Source organism: Ammospiza caudacuta, chromosome Z, assembly GCF_027887145.1.
Source record: "Ammospiza caudacuta isolate bAmmCau1 chromosome Z, bAmmCau1.pri, whole genome shotgun sequence".
Lineage (NCBI taxonomy): Eukaryota > Metazoa > Chordata > Aves > Passeriformes > Passerellidae > Ammospiza > Ammospiza caudacuta.
The window spans coordinates 79,508,112-79,528,943 of record NC_080632.1 but is presented as its reverse complement, the minus strand read 5'-3'; the positions used below and the strand labels follow the sequence as shown (position 1 = coordinate 79,528,943).

The window sequence follows — 20,832 nt, the reverse complement described above, 5'->3', positions numbered from 1 at the left end:
CACCAACTTTTTAGATACTTTTTTCCCATACAACACACTGACACAGCAATGGTCTAGCAGAGACTTTTATTTCAGCTCACATATTTACTACATTTGATATTTCTGTCCTGAAACAAATAGTTATTAGAAAAAAGGACCCATGTAGTTTCTCCTGTGAACCTAGTCCTCCACAATCATCTGGCAAAATCTTAAATCACTGTTTGTCCTCCCACTGACTTACTTATTTTATAGACACAGTTGAGGCATATAGGTAATTTAAAACTCTGATCTGATGGCTTTCATGGGGGCATTGCTGAACTCTTCCATTGTTTCCAGTTTTTTTCAGAGCCCAACGCATCATGGCTGCATAGGAGTCATAGAAAACACTAAAACCATCTGAAAAATATTTATTGAGTAAAATTATTTCAAGAAAAAACAGGACAAATACCAGAGACCAATCCACATAGCTAATTTTCCCTACAGCTGCAGGATGCAAAAAATCCTCTTCCCAAAATACCTTTCAGATAGTTTTTAAAGAGGAAACATGGCAGCATAGCTAGCAGTCCTGCTAATATGCAAAAGCTCTACAGACTGCCCCCTGTAATCCCTGCCTTAAACGAATAAGAAAGATGTACAGCTCTATACAGTATGCAGTAGCACTTAGAATTTGCTTGGAAATGTAGTTACAGTTTAGTTCAGCAAGTAACTGTAAAGGGAAATCACATTTTCTCCCCTATTTCTTAAACAAAGCCTCTTGTAGTCAGGTTTCCATGCTGCAACCCCTGTAGTTACCTACAAAACACATCCTTTAGGACACATAAAACTGCAGTCAAATAAGTGAACATCAAGTAATCTCCCTCCTGGCTCTCTCTCCACAAGTAACCTGTACAGAAGCAGCTGGAATTTGTTAGAAAATGAAGACCCAAGTCCAAGAGGCAATACAACCTCTTCATGACCAGGATGTAACTCTTGCATAGCTTAGAGGCAAATCTCTTTCAAGTGGTTAAAACATTTTCAGTGCTCTGAGGGTACTATCTGAGTTAGTGCAGTGCAACTGAAAGACAAATCCACTTAGTTTTAAACAAGTTACCTGAGGTATATTTTCACCAAAAAAAGCACAAAGCTCACCGAAAGCTAAATGACCCAACTTTTGGGGTGGTAAATGCAGTCCTGGAAGGCTTCATGCTGGCATGTCTGGATTGAGATGCTCAGCTTAACATTAATTCAGGCATCTCTACTTGATGCTGGAGTCTTGTGGTTACAGGACGGATGCATTCAGATATTCCTGGAAGTGGAGAAGAGCATCATATCCCCATTCATTTTCTAATGTGGCTGTAACAGCCAGCACCAGAAACCAACAGATCACATCATACTGCATACTGGATAGGAGGTTCCTTCCAGGAGCTAAGAAATTCACTAAAATAAAAAACACACAGCTAAAAATGAAAGAAAAAGTTCCATCCCAGCTAGCTAAAAGACATGGACAAAACATACAATTTTAAGAGAGAAATTGTTATAGAAATAATTTTTGTTTCTGATAAAGGCATATTCATATACTTCTTGCCTAATAAAAGTTGAAGAATCTCAGAACTGTGGGTCCTGTAACAAGTTAGCTTGTAACAACACCCCGTCAGGAAGAACAAAAGGACTGCTGCTCAGGAAGAACAGAGGATGTTGACCTCACACTTGCAAAGGAATCTTTCTAAGCCCATGTTGGCTGCTGCCCACCATGACTTCAGCAAGAACAACCAGAGGCTAGAAAGATAAAAATCAATGCTGCATGATTACATTAGAGATCATCTCTAGAACACAAGTGTCTACCTCTCGAGAGCTGTAAGGTTGCCTACAGTGTTTCATAGTCAGGATAGAAATAATTTTTCTTTGAGTTGTTTTCATTGGAGAATTCCCACTGTTTCTAAGAGAGTCATCAGCTGCCGAGCTCCAGTGGCAAGTTCACATGAACAGTTTATTAATTTAGTCTTGTTTTGCCCTCATCTGCATTAATTTCTTAGGAGAAAGCCAATACCTCCATGGGAGATCTGCCAGAACCTCAGCGAAACTGCTGAAATGCGAAACCCAAATCCATGTTTCACCCTTAAAAACAGAAGATGGGCATTTTGTGATTCCAATGCATTTGTCCCCGACCACCCCAGGAAGCAAAGGAAAGACAGACTTAAACAGAAAACTTCTTCCACAATGGGAAGACATTTAAAAAATTAATCAGTTGAGAACAGACACTAAAATCCCTGATCTTGTTAGCATTGCTTCAGCGTCCTCAAAGGGCAGTCAGAACTCTCTTCATCTATGGGAAGAAACCTTGTTTGTACCAGAAAGACAATGGATACACTAAATATAAATCTAATATTCGGTGAGTTTACATCATGTTGGTTGCCCATAGCAATAAAAGGGCAGTACTGCCAGACTCTGCTTAAATGAGACTGCAATTTTAATCAATATTAACCAAGTGTACATCCAACCAGATGTTTATTCTTGATACAGAGCTGACATTTATGTACAACTATCAGGTTCAAAAGCTATTTTCTAACATCCAAACCTGAGAATATTTAAAGATACAGTGGTACAGCATCACAAAATTATTCTTTCTTTAAGAACACTGCATATACTTTCTATATGCAGTGTTCTTGATCAACACTGCATATAAAAAGTTTAAACCTTACAAAGTACAATCTAGAGGAGCACGAGACTCTTTCCTGGAAGTCTGGGCAAAAAGTCTCTGGTCTTGACCAGAATTTTTTTTTACTGATTTTGGCTCATCAGGATGTTTCTGTGACTCTTACCCACATTCCACACATTTTGGGACATAACTGAACCCCTTCAGCACCAGTTGTCCAGGTTCATCCTTTTTTCAGTAGCTCTTTGGTAGAGACAGGTTCACAGATAGACCCAAACAATTTGGAGAATAAGGATTTTTGCACTGATTTTATAACTCATCCCTTCAACAGATCATAGTGGATGGAGCTTTGGCAAAATTTTTAGCTTAAATAGGGAACCACAGAATATTCTGCATTGGAAGGAACCTATAGGGATCATTTAGTCCAACTCTAATTGCTACTTGTGTACCTGCTATGCCAAAACAGCAGAACAACAGCTTGCAGGAAGGCTCTGCCTTGCATGCCCTCAAGTACTTGAGTACTCCAGCATACCCAAACTTGTCAGAGGCCTGCAGGTAGCAAAGGAACCACCACACAGGCCTCCCACCATCCGCTGGATAATTAGCCAGATGGCAAGCCCGCAACAAAGCCACCATGAGGCAGCCCATGTTCCTGTTCACTGAACCCTGTAATGCAGCTTAATTTCTCCAATCTAAATACCAAGCCTTGAAAGCTGCTGTATCTCTAGCCCATTTTCTAGTTAACATTGGGTATCCAGAAGGGAGCTGTTTGCATTAAAAATAGGACATGTCACATTAAGCCATTGGCACATTATATAAAATACGGGGAAAGTATTTTTAAGAAAGCACTCTAAATAATACTGGTGTTGTTCTTGCTACTTCTGTAATTCAAGGGGCATTGAGCACAGTAAAGGCTGCCCTGTGGCCGAGTTCTAGTGAGAAAAGTCCAAGCTCAGCACCATAAACATTGCTAAATCTATAGAAATCCTTGTCCAGGTTATGAGATGGAGATAAGGACTTCTAAGAGCAACTCCTCTGACAAATAGAAGGACTCCTTGCCAGTTGCTTCACCAGCAACTTTTAACCCAGCTTTAAACCACAGGTTTGTTATCACAAGCTTTAGCTCAAGAGTCCCTCAATGTGCAGCATTAATTCAGCTGACACTGGGGCTGGTTGGTGCCCTGTCCTGTGATGTTTCCTGGCGTGTATGTTCACAAAGTCACCTCTGACTGTAACATTCAGAGGTCAGAGACTGTGACCATAAAACTTGCTGTGGAACAAGTGACAGAAGCACACAGCAATGCTGCAACAGGGGTAAGGCAGCTAAGTTTACATATTTGTGTAAATTGAGCTTAAACACATGCTGAAGATGTTACAAACCAGCCACTGTAGTGTACAAGCTGGTTTTCCTTAAATTGAAATGTGTGTGTGTAATTACTGCCAGCCAATGCACTATGAAACCCTTTCTGTTTCACCAGAGCAATGTCATACAGTATTACTTTTAGATAATTTCATTGACACTTGGACCTCTAATATTTTACTCACTACAAGTACTTCTGGAAGAGAAACATCTAGTAGCCAACAAAAGCCTGTTGCAGTACCAAAGCCACCATCTGAGGAAAAAACAGAGCGATGACCAGCATCTCAAGGAGGACTAGGTACATCCTTCTTACCAGAAGAAGTTATTGCAATAACTCAAAGCAACATAAAAGACTAATTTTCTCTGCACTGGCAACTGTAAGAATCTCAATCATTCCATCATACCAACCTGATAATAATAATAATAAGGCAGATTTCAAGGAAAGATATTGCTTTTCCCATAAACCTACTAGTTGAGGTTTGGAACAAAACAAAAGGTAAAGGCTGCTCATTTATTTTTTATTTCTTGACGTCAGATGCATGAGGGAAAGAAAACCAGAGAGAAAAGTTGAAAGAAAAACATCTACTCAACATCAAATCATCCTAGCTGGTGGTAGAATTCTATCAACACCATAGAGGAGAGACCTCTGTTAAAAAATAGTGGTAAAGGCAGAAGTTACTCAGAGTAACATAAAACAATACCAAGGTTAGGAGATTTGGTTAATCATGTTTTTTAGCCCTTTACAGAGCACAACTCTATGATGCAAGACAGGACAGAGACAAATCTCAATAACAAGTGGAATTCCTTCCACCTCTTTACTCAAAGGTACGTAACTCTTTGAAATGGCTTGGGGTTTTGGCTGTTTAGTTTGGGTTTTTCAAGGTATATAAAGAGACTGATAGAGATCTTCAGTGTACTGGGGGATGTGCAGGTTTATCAGCAGCTCACTAGCTTTGTGAAACTGAAATCATGCTGTATTTCAGCCGGTTCTGAAGAAAGATCTGCACCTGTGGCTGAGTAAAGCAATACAGAGACATCCACTGACCTGGAGGTACTAGCTTGTTAAGAATCCTTAAGATGTTTTTCTCTCTCCTCCCCTTCATCACCGATCCTGAGATTTCAGGCACCAGTCCTTCCATCCCAGATGACAGTTCTCAATTTAGAGCTTTTTGATGTGCATTCGTTGTTTAGCATACCCCTCTGCCCTAAATAAAATTTTTGGTCTTTTTTGATACAAATCCAGTTGAGTTTCAGAGCAGGAACTCTAATCAGAAAACATTAATTAGGCTGAAACAGCTAGACATAGCTGGTGGTTTTCCAGGTGATCTGCCAAACTGAAGGAGGGCCAGGTTTACAGTGCCACTTATTTCACTCCAGCAAGCAGTAAAAGAATTTTTAAATAAGCCTCGCTGGTTGTTAAGTCCTTTTCCCATCCTAATTTAGAGGAATTACCAAGATATGTGTAAATATTAACAAGTAGAAACTGGACATACTCAGGAAATGCTAAATCACAGAGTCATCACAGGTTCATAAAATGGCCTGGGTTGGAAGGGACCTTAAAGATCATCTTGTTCCATCTTGTTCCCCCTGCCCTGGGTAGGGAAACCTTCCACTAGACCAGGCTGCTCAGAGCCCCATCCAATCCGGCCTTGAACACTTCTGGGGATGCGACATTCACAATTTCTCCAGACAACTTGTTCTAGTATCTCACCACCTTCACAGCAAAGAATTTCTTCCTAATGTCTAATCTAATATCTACTCTCTTTCAGTTTGAAGCCATTCATCGTTGTCCTGTCCCCACATGCCTTTGTAAGAAGTTCCTCTCCATCCTCCTTGACGGCTCCCTTTAGGTACTGGAAGGCTGCAATTAGGTCACCTCAAAGCCTTCTCTTCTCCATGCTGAACAATCCCAATTCTCATAGCCTGTTCTTGTATGAGATGCAATAACTCCTCTTTTTAAACTTTTATACTTCCAGGGTTATTTAAAGTTTCTGCAAGACAAAAGCAAGTAGTTTTAAAATAACTTCAGAAGACATCCATCTGGTCATTCCAGCCTTTAAGAAGTGTCTAACTTGAACTGTTGACACCATTTAGGAGAGGTCCAACCCACACATAATTTCTACCCTATCAAGGCCATGTCTGTTAGGTGGCCCCTGCCCTCTGAAGGACATTCCACCAGCACTCAAGTGACCATGGCACAGTCCCATCCTTCAGACAGGAACCTTCCAAAATTAGCCAAGCAGCTCTGGTTGAGTGCTTTGTGTGCTCACCATCCAAGCACTGCCTGCACCATCTGATGCACAGTAAGACTCTAATTCAGGCAGGGCTTATTTGCTACAATATTTGCTTACAATAGACTTTGGCTGTGGGCAAACACTTGAGGCAATAACTCAAGATCAGGCTGACAAATACAGCAAAACTTGGAAACTCAGGGAAGGATGACAATAGATTTTGAAAAATCTGACCCAGCAATACAAAATGGCAACTAACAGAACTAATGGAGGATGGATGGAGTAAAGGATGGTACTTTCACACGTGTAAAAATATTTTGAAGTTGATTCTGGTGGCAGTGACAGATCCATAAGGACATCCACTAGGCACTGCAATACAGGATGGGCAGCACTACAGTGTGCCAGGGAAGCAGCCCTGTCTTTGAAGAACAGGCATGGATCCATCTAAAAACTGATGAGACACATTGTGTTTGTTAATTCAGAAAATAAAAGGCTAAATGAGGACTGCTGAAATTTCCAAGGTACTCATTTGGAAGTGACCATCATTAAATTTCATACGATTTACCAGTTAAGCTGAATGTTATGCTTTTATTATCACTGGCAATCAGCAGAATTAAATCCCATGCCCTAGTAATGCCCAGGAAGAGCGCTTCTATTTTTGCATAATAAAAAGAACGAACTGACTTCAGCCCTGAAAAATTAAAGGATTTGTCATGTTTATCAATTAAGACCACAGCCTGAAGTACAGCTTCAGACTACTAAGACAAAGTTCTTCAGTCCTGCTAAATCAAAAGAACAAGTTTGCAATATCAAGGGGATAAAAACTCAGCAAGGGTCTAATACACTTCAGAATGTCAAGCTTGGAGTGGTATTTAGCAGACCTGCTTCATCCACGCCTCCTGGTTCTCTGTCAGCATGAACATGTTATCACCGTTGCAACTGACTGCTGGCAATTCCCTGTGATGTTAATGAGTTCTGAATTTATGCAAAGTCTCCCAGTTGGTGCTTCTGCAAAATCTACCAACAGAGAGATACCTGTGGTAAAAAGCATCTAGCTTTCTCCCAGTTATTAATTACTATAGCAAGCCAGACTTCAGTGGCCATTTGAAAATCTTTCAAAACACCTAATTGACTGGTCTAGGAAAAAAAGAGTTGACAAAGATGCATCACAACCCTGTTTTGAGGTCCTACATATCTACTGAGAGAAATTTATTACATATTCCTGTATTCTGATGAATCTTGCACAAAAGACAAATCAGAAACCAGAAATAAAATGCTTGATCCTCAAAGCAATTAGGATTTGCAAAATGCTGTTTGGACCTTGTGCAATCAAGTAAATCTGCAATGACAGAAGAGCGTCACAGCTTTTTTACAGAATTATCCACGGTCATTCAGAATCACAGCCACTGTCAAATATCCATGGCTTAATAAGAAGGAGGAAATTAAATGAGCCAGCATCAAACACACACCTCTTATGCCAGTAAAATTGTGCTCCTCCAGCGAGGTCCTAGGACATTAGCTACTGCGCTTTCCAAAAACCAGCACTGCTATGCACATTCCACTGAATATTGATTCAAGGGTACATCATTTGGATAAGCTAGGGGAAATTTGGGGACTATTGGAGTTGATACCATGAAATACTGGTTTTCAGATCATCATTGAAGAGAGAGATGGTAAATATGTTCTCCATCTCCATATGCAGATCCAACAATCAGGGTCCCACTCACTGAAAAGAGTCGAAGTGTGCACCTAATTCACTCATTTGTTAAATCGAGCACAACTTATGGTCACAAACCAAGCAGAAAGCACTGCTCCTCTAAAAGTCAGTACAGAAGCACCTCTGATCTTCTAAGTGCTGGCAGTTAACCTTGTGGGACAAACTTTTCTTATTGGATTGGACTCTAACTGAAATAATTTTTTACCAAAATTCAGTGATTAATCTTTAGAATTCAGTGTTGCAAATATAGAACCTTAGAGTTAATAAAAGCTCATATCTGACATTTCCCACTGCAGCACAGGGGAACTTCTTTTCTGAAGAAAGCATGAATTATAAATTCTATGTAACTACATAATCCAAATAAAATATTCTCCCATAACCAGATAATTGCTTTATAATAATTCTTACATGCACAGCATGGATCATCTCAGCTATTTTCACAATCACTTTACCCTAATTTTTGCAAGAAGTACAAGAAATTCTTTTCACAGAACTGCTTTTGTGATATGCTTTCTAAGGTACATCCACCAAAGGGTTTGGCTCTGCTGGAAATGATGAAAACAAGGAGCAGTATGACATTTTATTTCATCAGAGCAGCAGAGGAATGGCTAATGTTTTGCAGAATTCTAGACAATTTCTTCAGGTTTTATATTAGCATCCTGAATGCTGTAAGTGGCAACTCCCGCTGCTTAAATCTCAGCACAGATGTGTCATGACATATTTTCAAGAAGAGCTGGACTTGCTCTAACTCCTTTAACAATACCCATCTCCCCCTAATTGCAGTGATCAAAACTGGAAGCTGATCTGACTTTTGACACATACATTAACAGAAATGGAATCACAACCCAGCAGTTTCTCCTTGGCTTATCAACTGCCAAGAACCCAACGTGTAGTGCAGCTTTTAGACGCTCCACTGGGCTAGGTGACCTCCATCCTCAGAGCCTGAGAACATGCTGCTCCTGTTACTATTCTCAGAACTGCAATTCCCTTTTTCCCCCTTAAATAAGGGGGAAAAATAGGGTAATTAAGATTAGAGATCTAGACAGACCCACAGGCCCAAAAGAGATTGGTAGGGGCAGAGAGGAATGGTTAAGTCTTTCCCTGGCCTACAAAACAATTTTCCCGCAAGATCCTTTGAAGTTTTAGAATTCTAGGCTTAGAAAAGAAAGCTTTTTCTGCTGTTTTCAAATCACATGGATCCTGTGAAAGCCCTATTACACACTTCCATTCCCATCTTATCCACATACACCCTAGCTTTTCTCAAGGGATCCCATGTAGGCTTTCTTTTGTTCCACATATATTCCAGAGACAGATGCTGTGAGAAACAAGATTCAGGTATGGTGCATTGCCTTGTGCTTTCAAAATAATTCCACATTTACTACCACTAGGGCTCAATGCCACAACTAAAAAGGCACCAGATAATTTTGATGAGGCAGGCTGTACTTATGCTAATCTATTTTGCCTCTGGAACAAAGATGTCCCACAGAAGCATTAGTGGAAGTGTTGCTGCAGTGGGGAGGCTGTGCAGTAAGAACTGGCCCCTGGACTGGCACTGGAGCTCTGTACATTTCTCTGCACACCTCAGGCCCTTGCTCCAAACTAGTGAAGTCTGGAAGGTTGAACCTTCTCTAGTTCTGTTCCATCACCATGAGTGCCCCTTTCCATGCACTGGCTGACAAAGCAGTGATTGCACAATCTGTATGTGGTGTTCAGCTGGAGAGTCTGCTCTGGTCATCGCAGACAGAGTATTTTTCATTTGCATCACGTGCATGTTGTTGGGAAAAAAGTCATGCTTTCATACAAATAAGTATATTGTTTTTAGACAATATGCCAATCACAAGATTCTGCCAGAAAAAAAGCTTTGCAATGCCATCTCTGGTTAAGAACATTCCTATTCATTTTTTCATTTCAATTACCAACATGTACCCTATGCAATGCCCACCTCCTTGCCTCCCTCTCTCATTTTTCAGGTCAGTATGCTCAAACAGCTCCTTGGATGTTCAGGTTCTGCAAATTTCAGAAATTTTAAAATTTGTCTTTTATTATACATCAAGCTACTTAACAAATGACAACAAAACAAATTTGATATTAGAAATTAGGCCCTACAATTGCGTCACTACCAATGAGGATAAGACCCATGAGTATTAAAATTACAAGTACTTTCCTCTACTATGTTAAACACTACAGGTAAAAGCCTTTTAAATCAGAGATTTCTAACCAGGAACCCCCAGGCACTTTCCTGTAGTTCAACCCTGAACCTGTACGGGTACATATTCCTCACTAGGTGCAAGACTCTACACTTAGCTTTGTTGACCTTCATTATTTGATTTGAATCCCCTTACTTTCTCTTCTCTAACAGATATTAGACCTTCTGCTTCAACCCCAAGAAATTGCTTTCCTAGAACTAGCTGGCTCAAAACATGGGAAGTCCCATCTGCCTCCCTTGCCCTATCATTAATCGGCTGTGATGCTGGTATATCAGCCAAAGAGTGAAACGTGAACAGTTCACTGTCTGGGGACATGACTTAAGCCAAAAGAGCTTAGGCAAGTGTAAACAAATTTACTCTCCTGAATTTACAAATGTGGGTTTAACCAACAGGTTCTTTTCAATACTGCAATACACTGCCAATGAGCTCTTCTGCAGGGACTGCAGTACTTCCTCACTTAAAGGGAAAAAGCAACAGTTTCTTAAGCCTGAGACACCATCACAGAGGTGAGCACAGAAACTCAAAAAATATCAAATCACCACAATTAATGATGCAAAAAAAGTGAAATGATGAACTGATGAAGAGACAGATTTAATTGCATTTAAGGGAGCTAAAAATGCTTGGTCCACCAGGTAAAAAAGATCTACTGGCAAGCTGTAAAACATCTGTTTCAAAACAAGGAGCATGAGAGTCCACCACCAAAGCAGGCTATCTCATCCCAGCTAAAAAGTACTTCCAATGCCTCTGGCAAACTTGCTGAAAAAAGAGAAACCATCCTGCCCCAAATTCAGCAGGGAATAGGGAAGGAAACAATAATTACATCAGCATAAGCAACTCTGACATTGTTGCAAAGGCCAAGATTGGTTTTCACCCAGGGCCACACACAAGCAAAAACATGAAACAAGAAATAACCTAGGTAAACATTTTGCTTGGATATGGGTGTACGAAATCACTAACTGACATTCTCATGCAGTCAGTAAAGCACGCAAGAGAGAAATGATCATTAGAATATTGCTGCTCTGCCTGGCTTAGGAAAAGGAATATTAGACTGAATGCTGCAGAGCCCAAAAGATGTGCTTGTATAAATGGGAGTCGGCTCAGAAAGGAAACTGAAAAGAAACTAAGAAAAAGCAGTGTCAGACAAGCATGAGTCAAGACACCATACCATGTCCAAAGAGGAACAATCCATGTCTGATGGTTCTGGATGCTGAACAAAATAGCAGCTCCTCAGAAAAGCTCTAACACAGACTATTCTGGAAGCAGGCTGAGGAGAGAGCTGAGGTATGTTTGTTCTACCTGCTTCAGCACTGCACACAGAGTCTAAGCAATGTACTCTGGCAGGCAGATGGTGTTGGGTTACAGGAGTCACTTGGTGGCCAGTTATTTGATAGCAAACGACTTTGTTCTATGCAGTAGAAATTAGCTGGCTCAGGAAGAATTTAAATATGTTCTAACAAGGTAACTTGTTCACAGCAGAGGCTGAATCCCCAGCAGAGTTGCCACTACAGCTGGAATACCTTTTTAAGATGAAACAAACAGTACTCTCCCTTTTCCCTTCTGTATAGGAAATAAGGAAATAAGGTCTTATCCATCTTTAGAGAGCCAGGGCTCTTCTCAACAAAAGCAATATGTGCTACTTTCAACTTTACTAAAAATACACTTTTCTCAGTCCACAACTAAGATGACTGCAACTCACCTAGTAAAAACAGTTGGGATGAAGCCTGAATACTCTGCACGTATTTAGGAGAGCACTTCTTTGCAAAGAAGTTTCCTGATGTGATAAAGCCTTGCTATCCTGTGAATTGGTGATGGATGTGTCCAAAAGTTCAGCAGATTTGCCAGCAATTACTCTTCAAAATCAAGCAAATTTCCACCTACAATTTCACTCACTCTGACTCAGTAATACTCAGAGACAAACCAATGAAACAAATGCTTGCTTCCAACTGCTTACCACAAAATGGACACTAATCCGTTGCACAAGATGACTCTCTAAAATTCAAAGAATAATGGTTCAGACTACAAATGCTTTGAGCTGAACTGATGGTTTTACTAGTGGCAAGTGGCTGCATCACTACAATGTTAATTTTATAGTGCCAGATACAGAATAACCTTGGCGGAATCCTATACTCAACTGCACAAGACCTCACTGGAGATGTATGGCATGTGTGTGAGGGGAAATACATTTCTACAGACTGCCTATGGAAAGTGACAAACAACTGATCTACGCAGAAGCTGAAAGGCAGCCAAGATCTTAAAATGTCTAAAGAAACAGGTACGCCATTGTCACTAACTAGTAGTCCTGCTGTTAGCCAACTTTTAATCCTCTAGCCCACAGACCAAACTGGTAATGGGGTCTCCTCCTCGATCCTTATCAAGTTCAGGCTTCAATTCCACCAAAAGTAAAATGTACCTCCAGACAGGTCACAGCCCTGTTGGTAAGGTAAGGGCTTTCCTGGAATGAAGTCCTGCAGAAATTAAGGCATGCCTTTTTCTCCTCTCTCACCCTGGAATTTTCCTCATCTTGTCTCTTTACAGACCTGCCACTACCTGGCAGAGAAAGGATATAGCTATATCAGCACAGAAATTGCTGTCTGAGTAGGTATTAACATCATGCTACAGCTCACAAGCTCTTGGGAATGATGGTAGAATCCCAAGAGTGGACTGTGCAGATTTAATTGTTCATGGAGTTCACTGCCCCCTTTTAAATACCTTTCTTCACTCAGAAGGAGATTTCCAAATATGACTGACAGAACAACTGTAGTCAGAACTTACACAAAGAAGCAGAGAAGAAGGAGCATGCCAGCCATAACACACTCCCATATCCTGACAGGTCATCCTCCAGACATAGCAGCACATCCCTCACCAGCTTCCTTTGGGAGAATGTGCTGGATTACTGCTGGAGTTTTAGCCTGGCCTGGGGTGGTAACAAAAATGTTCCTGTACCTCTGCACCTTAGGCCTGACATGGGACAGGGAAGTGACAGGACAGAATTCCAATTAACTGAAGTATTCAGGGAGGCAGTCTTTAGGCCACTGTTACAGATGACATGACAGCACATCAAAAAAAAGCTGTATAACTAAAAGCAGCATTATCTGAAATCAATTTTTTCAGGACCCACAGTCCTGCAACATTACAAATCTCATGTACTATAAGCATTTACAAAACTAGTAGCTGTGTAACCCCTGGGCTACATTACAATGAATATATATAAGGATGACATTTTCATTTTAGAAGCTTTTTCCTTCTAGAAAAATGAGGGATTTTTGTACCTGCACTATAGACCTAATGTTATATTAACATACTATTTATAAGCCCTACAGGTACAGCATTTCATTTTGCTGTAATTACTTTTGGTTTTCTGTTCTTCATTTTCCTCATTTTACAGGGAGATCTTAGCATGCAGCACAACTTTCTTAAGGTGAGATAGGCAGTATTTTGCAGAAATAAAGAATGCAGATTTTATAAGCATGCCAAGCACTCATACTCTCTGCTGACTAAAATTACAGGTTTTTAAAAAAAATGAAGCATGAAAAAAAAGGTAGATAATATAATTTATTTTCATTCTCTTCTGATGTTAAAAAACAAAGCTGTACATAAATGCATCTTCTGTACCTTCAAAATTTCTGAAAATTTTACACTTTCAGAACTGGTGCAGATTTGGCATCTCAGCTGAAGAGCCAGCAGCATCACTGTAGGATTTGGCTGAACAAAACCATTACTTTGGCTGTCATCCTCATAACTAGAGCTACAAGCCTGAGGCCCCTGCTGGCAAGGAACCAGGCCAGGCACAATGATTCAGATTGAGATATAGGAACCACCAGCCCAATTTCTCTGGAAAGAGCTCCCATTTTTCATGTGGGCTGAAAACCAGGAAACTGAAATACTGCTTTCCTGCTGTTTTCAGAAAGTGAGCCAAAGTCTTAGAAGTTTGTGTCAAAGCTCCACTGAAGCTGCTGCACTTCGACAGATGCGTTCTTGGGAAAAGTGGTACTGATGCCATGTAAGCAAAAGCACTTTTACTCTACTTTCATTTTTGTGCTAAGAACAGAAACTGCCTGTGTTGGTCTATAGGAGCAACGTGTGATCCAACACTGTCACCTGTCACTCTGCCATCACATGCCAGCCAGGGCTTGGTGCATGCAAGAGACACGGGCTCGGGAGGCATCCATGTTCCAACAGACTCAAGATACAACTCCACTGCAGTGTGCTCGGCACGTTTCATTTTAACAAAAATTCTAAGGGTTTGGCAAGAGTTTAGGTAACAGTCCAAAACACAGATTTAAAAATCACAGGGAGAATGTGCAGTGAGACTCCAGTGCTGAAGAAAAGATGGCTCTACACACAACTACAGGGCCAGCCACTCTTATTTCAAAGGAAATTTTACTTCTTTTTTGTCTGCAGCATCCTCACTGTGCAAGTTTCCCTTCATCTCTCTCTGCCTTTAACATCTACCACTGTAATAAGAATTTTATGTTAGGAAACCTTACCAGCAAAAAACTTGCTAGAAAACAAATCATCATAACAAATGCATCACCACCAACAGACCAGGAAAAACTGACTAGCTGGAAGTTAAGACATCAAATACCAACTCCATCAGCCAAGAAAGCTATCTCCCCAGTGTAAGTGTCCCAGAAATAATGAATTTCAGGCCTCATCACGTCCCTGCAAACCCTGAATTGATTTTATCTGGAAATAACCCTCTACCCAGCAGCTAAGGCAGAGAGACCTTTCTGTGAGGGCAGAAGGATCACAACAGGTCGAGCTGGAAATGAACAGAATCTTAGCAGGACAGAATTCCTGCAGATGAGCTTGCATGATGTTGATAAAGATGGCATGACACACAACATTAGGAGTAAACAGAACACCCTGTAAATTAGTTTATATTAATTTGAAAAGGCAGAGATTTTTAGAATAGAAGCCAAACGTGACCAATATACAAGAATGGAAATCTGTATCAGAATAAATAGTTCCATTTTAATGGACAGGCATGACATGAATGTGACAAAGTGCCAGTGACCAGTCTGTCTTCTTTTCCAGGATGAAAATGTACAGAATTGTACCACAACATCAAAATATGCAGTGTAATGTGTCTCTCCAAGGTTTGAAACACTGGGCCTCATCCCATCTGACAACTGGATGATGTTTAACCAGGTTAATCCAGGTTACCAGGTACTGCATGCCATCTTGTCCATCTGCACATAGCAACTCTGTCCCATTAAGTCTTGAGCTGAACCTCTTTTTTGGGTGCACATCGGTTACCCAGCAGTTCTCAAAACACATTTGCAGAGGTCACACAGAGCCAAGCCAGCTTGCCTGACTTCACAATGCTTATCCAAACAAGCTGGAAAGACGAGGAAAATGACTGCCCACCTCATTAATTTCACATCACTGCATCCAATGTGAAGTGCTGGAGAGCACACATGACAGACCTAGCCAACATGCAACCTGCAGGCCAAACACCTCTCAGCTCTGCAACATAATCCCTATCTGACTTGTTATCAGCAGAGAGAAACTTACAGCAACCAGAGATCCTGGCAGGCTTTGTCCAGCCTGCACTAGTTGGGTGCTGCCCTTAGCCTTGCAATGGGAAGCCAACAGAGACCTCGGTGGGACAAGGCTGTCAAAGAGACAATGTTCCCCAATCAGAGACATTTTAGCTTTGAAGAACTTAGTTTTGCAAAAAGCCATGTCAGGTTCTCTGTCCCTGGTCTGTAAATAAAGCACTGGTTACTGTCAGGATGTGCTGCCAGCAGACACCAGACATTAGTGTACTATCACCCCTGACAGACAGCTGATCAATAAATAGCACAAGTGGCAGTGGCAGGTCTGGAGGGTGGAAGGGTTCAGAAAGGTTTCAGACTGCATTCTAAGAAAGGTATAGCTGCTACATGCCAAAGAGAAGCCAATCCTTTAATTTTGAAGATGGGCAGACCAGGAGGCCTGTCAGATGGTTTCCAGGCAGATCAGCAGCAGCTGTCCTGGAGTTCAGTGTAAAGACATCAAAAGCTAAGATGACACTTTATCCATGAACAGACATTCAAAAGTATGCATGCAGGTCAACATCACAAAGTTCAGGATTTTGAGCAAACCCTAGCTTCACAAACCTCATTTCAGGACCTGCCACACACTGGCCAGCACTCAGAGGGAACAGTGCTTTCCTGGGACACCCTGTTCCCGTTGGAACACGATGAAAAAATATTTCATCTAGTTGTATACTCTATAAATCAAGCAAGGGACCTTCTTTGTTTGCTTTTAGCAGGGAATTATGTTTAGAAACATTTATTTTTATATACAGATTAAGTGGCAAGTCATGGTGACTTTAGGTAACACATGAAAAACAAACTTTTACTTCAGCTTTCTGGATGTGGAAAAGAGTGACAGATGCATCTCTCCCTGAGACCATTGGAAATGAAAGCTTTTAAACTGGGAAGTAGACAGTAAGTCCAGAGATTATAAGGTTATTCTCTACTTTTGTACTGATTTTGACAGGGATAAAGTTCATTTTCTTCACAGTGGCTACTGTGTTCTGGGTTTGTGCTGAAAACAGAATTGATAGCACAGGGATGTTTTGGTTATTGCTGGGCAGCACTTTCAGAATCAAGGCCTTTTCTCACCTCACCCCAGCCAGGAGTCTGGGGGTGCACAAGAGGTTGGGCAGGCACACAGATGGGACAGCTGACCCCAACTGACCACAGGGATATTCCATACCATATGCCCAGCGTACAAAGCTAGGAAGAAGGACTAGGGGGGAATGTTTGGGGTGATTTTTTTTGGAGGCATTTGTCCTGTCAAGTATTCATCAGGTGTAATGGAGCCCTGCCTTCTTCTCTGGGCAAGGCTGAACACCTGCCTGCCCAAAGGAAATGGTGGATAGATTCCTTGTTTTGCTTTGCTTGTGTGCATGGTTTTAGCTTTACTTATTAAACTGTCTTCATCTCAACCCACAAGTTTTCTCACTTTTACTTGTCTGATTCTCTCCCCCATCCTGATGTGGGAGGGGAGTGAGCAAGTGGCTGTGAGTGATTTATTTGTTAACTGCGTTTAAACTGCAACCTTAAAAGTACAGAATGGGAGGGAGAGTGACAGACACACAGTAACTGTAATGGCACTAAGCAGCATTGGCCAGAACTGCATCACCCAAACAAGCTAATATGAGAAACCCCAGACTGGCAAGGATTCTTGCAAGTATTTAGTCCCTATCTGCAAAGTACACACCAGGAACTACAAAGCAGAGGAACACACCAGAAATGCTGTACCAGACTTGCTACATCCCACTTCTGAGACCACTGTCAACATTTCCATGCCTGTGGAAAAATCCTATACACCCAGTCACAGCAATTGTGTGTGTAGACCCCTGAACACTCAAGACCCCCAAAACCAACAGGTTTCACTATGAGCTCCAGTAGTCAAAAAGAATTGAATACCTGAAGCACAGATTCAGAGTATTTTTTTAATGCAAATGTTAAAGCTCTTCGTGAAAATTTTCTAATTCTAATGTTGAAGGAAACTGTCTCCTAAGCTTACTATCACTGCTGCCCAATCCACCATCATATTCTTTGGGTTGGACCAGAGATGCTGTTTGGATTCTGCCTGGTTCATGTTCATACAAACATGCATGTATCTGCAAATTCCACTCTTCCACTATTATCATGGACTTTCTAGAAAACACTTAGAGTACTGTTTTGTCTGGCAACAGCTTTTTCAAACTTGCTACTTCTACTACTATGGCTTCAATAAAACAAATAAAGATGGCTATTCTTGTCACATTTGTTGAGTCTCCTATATAAAAACAATAAGTAGGGAAGGCAACAAGCCCATATCAGCTTGTATGGACAGTTTTTTGCCCACCACAAAGGTTTGAAGCCAAAGAAACAACCAACAAAAACCAAAACAAAACAAAAACAACCAAACCCAGGATGCAACCCAAACTAAGCATATTTTCAGAATTTATCAACACTCCCACAATAAGAGAAATGTATTTCTTGCCACTGAAAGATAATTTGAGTCTGTAGACCTTGAAGAGCTTTTCTGTTCACAAGACATTTATGGTGCTCTCAACTTCTTACAAACACTAACTGCAACAAGGAACCAAGGTTGTGTTTACATCAACTCTAAATAACGTATGGTCTGATATATTAGAAATTTCAAAAGTGCTTCAGTGCTGGCACAAACCTAGCAACAACCTATCCTCACCTGCTGCAAAAGGAACTGTGCAAGTATTTCACTGAAATTCCTTCTACCTTCCCAAACAATTCATATGCCTGTCTCACACAATCAGATGCCGAGATGGGAATTGCTTACTCCAGGTGCCAGAAGGAATCAACACCTTGAGCAAGGAAGCTCATTATCCAGCTTTCACTTTAATGCCAAGATGAAGTGTATTTCAACAGGCCCCAGGTTATTAATAACACACCTTCAGGCAGAGACTGAGGAAGATGGGAGTAAGGGGAGGGGAACACACAACAGAACCTCTTCCAGGTAGAAAACAGAAATGGGCAAACACATTCAAGAGGTCTGTGGCAGGCAGATGGGGCACAACACATACGCAAACAAGCCTGGGGCATTGGAGCAATGCAGCTACAAGCTCGTAAGAAGTGTTGCACTACTTGATGATGGTCTAGCATCTCCCCTGGCTGCAGCCAGCTGGCCTTCCTTCATAACCCATTTCAAAAGCTATCAAAAGCCCAGGACCACTCTACCTGCCCACTTACACCTCTGCAAAGTCCTCTGAGCCTGCAGACTTCCTTCTCTGAAAGATTCCCCAGGGTCCCATGTAGTAGTGTAACCATTATGTCAGGCTCTTCAGAGCTCATTAATTGAGTATAATTGTGTCTATGACGTGAAAAAAACATCCTGGTATGAAAAACACATGCGGTGGCACGGCATCAAACCCTCACAGATTGCTTTCCTTGCACAAATCATCTAATATGAGCAAAGCTAATTTGATGGTGATGTTTCTTTGTAATTCTTCCATGTTGAAGGAAACTGTTTCCTAAGCTTACTATCACTGCTGCCCAATCCACCATCATATCTTGCTACAACTGGGCTGGACCAGAGAGGCTGATGTTTCTTTGCAGAACACCTGGACTTTACACAAGATGAGCATCTCCTCTCTGCAGTTTAGTGTCGAGAGCAGGCTATAAAATCATCCTCGGAGAAGGTCCTGCGGCTTCACAGCGCTTGTAACTTCAGACCCACCCCAAGCGCTATCCCCGGGGAGCATCGCTCCGCGCAGCTCCCAGCCCGGGCTGGGCACAAACACCGCCCGATTCCTCCACAGACACCTCACCCAGCTTGTAAAGTCAATTAAAAGCCCAGCCGCCCCCAGCGCCTACAACCGGGCTCCCCGGTCCTTCTCCCTCGTCCCCAGGCCGTTCCCGTGCCCGGCGGCAGAGAACACCCCGGGATGCTCCGGGAGGAGCGGCGTTTCCATCGCGGCAGCAGCGGAGCCGCCCGCCTGCCCCCGCCCGCTTCTGCTACCGACGGCACTCCAGAACACACCGGGGGAGGAGGAGGAGGAGGATGAGGAGGAGGAGAAGAGGACGGGGCGAGGGGCAGGATAAGAGGATGGCCCGGGATGACACAGCAGCGGCCCCGGGCCCGCCGACGATGGCGGCAGCGCCCAGGACATCCCGTTATATAACGGCAGCACGGCCGCGCCCGCAGCGCCGACACCCGGGGGCGTGTGCGCGACCCCCTCGGCACCGGGGTCATTTCAACCCGGGCACAGCGCGGCCCCGCCCGCCCGCCCCTCACCAGCGGCTGCATCTCGGCGCGCACGGCGGGCACCTGGAACCGGTCTATCTCCTCCATCATCTTGGCGGCGGCGCCGAGCGCGGCGGGCGGAGCACGGGGAGCAGGGCGGGCGGCGCGGGCGGCTCCTCAGGCGCCGAGAGGGGACAGCGACAGCGACAATGACAACGACACCGCCCGCGGCTGCGGCTGCCTCATCGCCGCCGCCGCCGTGACTCAGCCGCGCCGCTTCCGGGTCCGGCCGCCGCCCCGCCCCTTCTGAATATTCATGAAGGGCGGAGCCACTGTCCCTCGCTCGGGGCCCGGATGCTGGGGTTCCACTGCCCCGCCATATATGAATATTCATGAAGGGCGGGAGCGCTGTCATTGGCTACCGAACGGTGGTCTCCTTGTGTCCCCGCCTTCTTCTGAATAGTCATACGAGGGCGCGACCACTACAACCAGTTTTGTGCCCGGTCACTCCATTCCCCGAGGCCTGCCCCTCAAATTGAATATTCATAAAGCGGGAGGGACCTCGGTCACCAGGTCGAGGCCCAGCTGTTTCATTTCCAATGGCTCCGCCCAATTCGAATATTCATTAAGGGGAGGGGCTTGCCGTCAGTCTCTCTGGGCCGGGGCGCTCTGTTTGCAGCGGCAGCTGGGATGTACCATTTCCTCCCTCGAGGGGAGAGCGGGGGGAGTTGGGGAATGGCCGGGTCCATCCGCCACTTCCGGCGCGTTGCCATGGCTGCTGCCATCAACTTCCGGCGTGCCGGGCGGTCGCGGGATTGCGGCGAGAGCCGTCCGCTGCGCTGAGGAACGGCCATGCCCCCCAAGGCGGCCGACAAGCGCCGGCAGGTAAGGGCTTGCCGCTCTCCTGTGGTGGCAGCAGCGCCGTGGTGGCGTCACCGCATGCGCCGTGACGTCACACCCGCATGGCGTCACCGCGGCACCTCGTGGGAGGCGGCAGCCCA

General features: G+C 43.2%; 1 protein-coding gene across 3 annotated transcripts in view; it reads right to left on the bottom strand.

Moving 5' to 3' along the window:
- Positions 1–20,129, bottom strand: part of FAM219A (family with sequence similarity 219 member A) — a 93,141-nt gene extending 73,012 nt beyond the window's left edge. For 2 of the 3 annotated variants that reach the window (XM_058823713.1, XM_058823714.1), the window contains exon 1: positions 19,883–20,093. In XM_058823713.1, coding sequence (XP_058679696.1) covers positions 19,883–19,942 — 60 coding nt within the window. In that variant the 5' untranslated portion in view covers positions 19,943–20,093. Of the gene's footprint in view, positions 1–19,882 lie in introns of all 3 variants that reach the window. The other variant, XM_058823715.1, reaches the window with a different exon arrangement.
- Between the last annotated feature and the right edge of the window lie 703 nt (positions 20,130–20,832).